The following is a 2,021-nucleotide window of genomic DNA, read 5'->3' on the forward strand; positions in this document are numbered from 1 at the left end:
TTGTCTTTTTCTCATGTGAACTGTATGGTAGTGGAGGGCTGCTGCTCTGGGCTGCTTTTGCAGGATTGTATACTTTGCTTCCATGAAGTAAACAATAAAATACTTCAAACTAGAGTATTTTAGTGTTAAATAAAAAAAACTTGGTTCAAATGCTTTCATCAACAGAACAATGATGCCAGACAGAGCAGATCTATAACAAAAAAAATCGATGTTTTTAGAAGCTGAGTTTTTTTAACCTATAGCTTCTCTGTATTCCTTATTGGATTTAGAAACATATAATGTAAATTCCTTGAATTAAAAAGCTTCCTCTCTTTTTACCAAGGCTGTAAAATCTGTTTTTGTTGTTTTTTATTTTCCAGGTTGTATTTTTTGGCCCATGCAGACAGACCCTGACCATCCATTAACATCAGGCACAAAGTGCAGGTTTACAGACGTTTGCATCGTACCGCAGTCCTCCGGCTAACAGTATTGCTTCAGTACAAAGCAGTACTGGGCAGTATGAGCTGCCTCTCTGGTTTCCTAGAAAAAATAAACAACCCGACATTTATCACAGATAAAACAGCTCACAAGTTCCAACTACAAAGCCTTTTTTTTTTTCTTAAAATAAGTGCATTTCTTTTTTAAATCGAGGGGTAAGTGAGACATTTTGCCAATGAAACAAGACTATTTACATTTAAAATAAGAAAAAAGAACTGCATTGTCTTATTTTTAAGTGCATTTTATCTAATTAAGTTATTCTGAGAGTATAAATACTCATTCCATTGGCATTTCCTGCTCAAATTAAGAGTAAATTTACTTAATTTAGGACATTTTCACTTATTTCTAAACCATTTTTCCAGTTTTCTCTTTGTTACAGATGTTTTTAAAGAAACAATGCATTTAAAACATGTCTAAGATATGTTCTGTAAATAAACTTAAACTGTATTTGTTGTGCTATATCAGGAAAAAAAAGGGTTTGGGAGTATGTAAAGTGAGAAACGGCTTAAAGTTGAAGCTACTTGTGGGAACAGGCCTCATGTGAGCCAAGAGTTTGCATGTAATGTGGGCGGTTCTTGGCTTAGTGTGTACAGAGGGCAATGCTTGCTCTGCTGCATGATAACAAGCCTTCATCCCTGCAGGAACGGCAGTGTTTCCAGGCTGAGGGATTAACGCAGAGATGGGAGACAAGAAAGCGGTTTTGTTCAACTTCTGGGGGGTGGTTGTTCCCTCAAGAGCAGCTGTAGTTTTCCAGAAACTGGAGGAGCAACACAAACTTCCACGGTGAGAGGAACCTGTTACACGAGATCTGACTGGAAAACAGGAGCCCTAAAATTCAGGCTCTGCTCCAGCTGACATAAAAACTCTGAGGATCTATGATCTATTTCTACACATCGGTGAATGTTGTATAGAAATAATTTATAGCGCTGAAATTATAATTAATTAACCTGTAATCTTTAGTTGAATTAGATGTTTTAAAGTGTAAATTCCTCATAACCAGAATGTATGAAGACATAATCCAGAGCTGGATCACTTTACCGCTTTTAGCAACACTGTTAGAAAAGAGAATTTATTAACATTTCAATCAAAATGAATGTTTATTCACTTTATAAATCTGTTTATTTAACATAATTCAGTAGATTATAGTGAGATGATGCAGGCTGGGAGGAAAGATCAAAGGATTTGCTTTTGATTTGGACTTTTTGATTATTTCCAAATAGAAAATGAAAACATTTACGAGAATCAGCTTTATAAATTTTAAAGTGATTTTCATAAATAATGCATTTATAAAAAGCACGGTTAACATCCTGATGGTAAATAGCCAAACCTCCCATAAGGAGATTTACCATTAGGCAATACGAAGCAGTTGCCTAGGGCCCCAAGTTCCTGGGGGCCCCATAAAACTGTTTACATGTATGGTTGATATAACAATTATTTGTTCAAAAAGGTTCAGTGTTGCCAACTTAGCGCTTTAGTCGCTATATTTAGCCACTTTTCAGACCCCTCTAGCACTTTGATTTCTAAAAAGCTCCTAGCGCCAAATC

The 2,021-nt window shown here is 35.8% G+C and overlaps 1 protein-coding gene across 1 annotated transcript in view; it reads left to right on the forward strand.

Annotated features, from left to right (window-relative positions):
• Positions 1-2,021, forward strand: part of ephx2 (epoxide hydrolase 2, cytoplasmic) — a 22,213-nt gene that overhangs the window by 1,457 nt on the left and 18,735 nt on the right. Inside the window, exons 2-3 of the mRNA XM_015393695.1 lie at positions 360-465; positions 1,119-1,260. Coding sequence (XP_015249181.1) covers positions 1,157-1,260 — 104 coding nt within the window. The 5' untranslated portion in view covers positions 360-465; positions 1,119-1,156. The remainder of the gene's footprint in view (positions 1-359; positions 466-1,118; positions 1,261-2,021) is intronic.

This window comes from Cyprinodon variegatus, unplaced genomic scaffold (assembly GCF_000732505.1).
Source record: "Cyprinodon variegatus isolate N-32 unplaced genomic scaffold, C_variegatus-1.0 Scaffold653, whole genome shotgun sequence".
Classification (NCBI taxonomy): domain Eukaryota; kingdom Metazoa; phylum Chordata; class Actinopteri; order Cyprinodontiformes; family Cyprinodontidae; genus Cyprinodon; species Cyprinodon variegatus.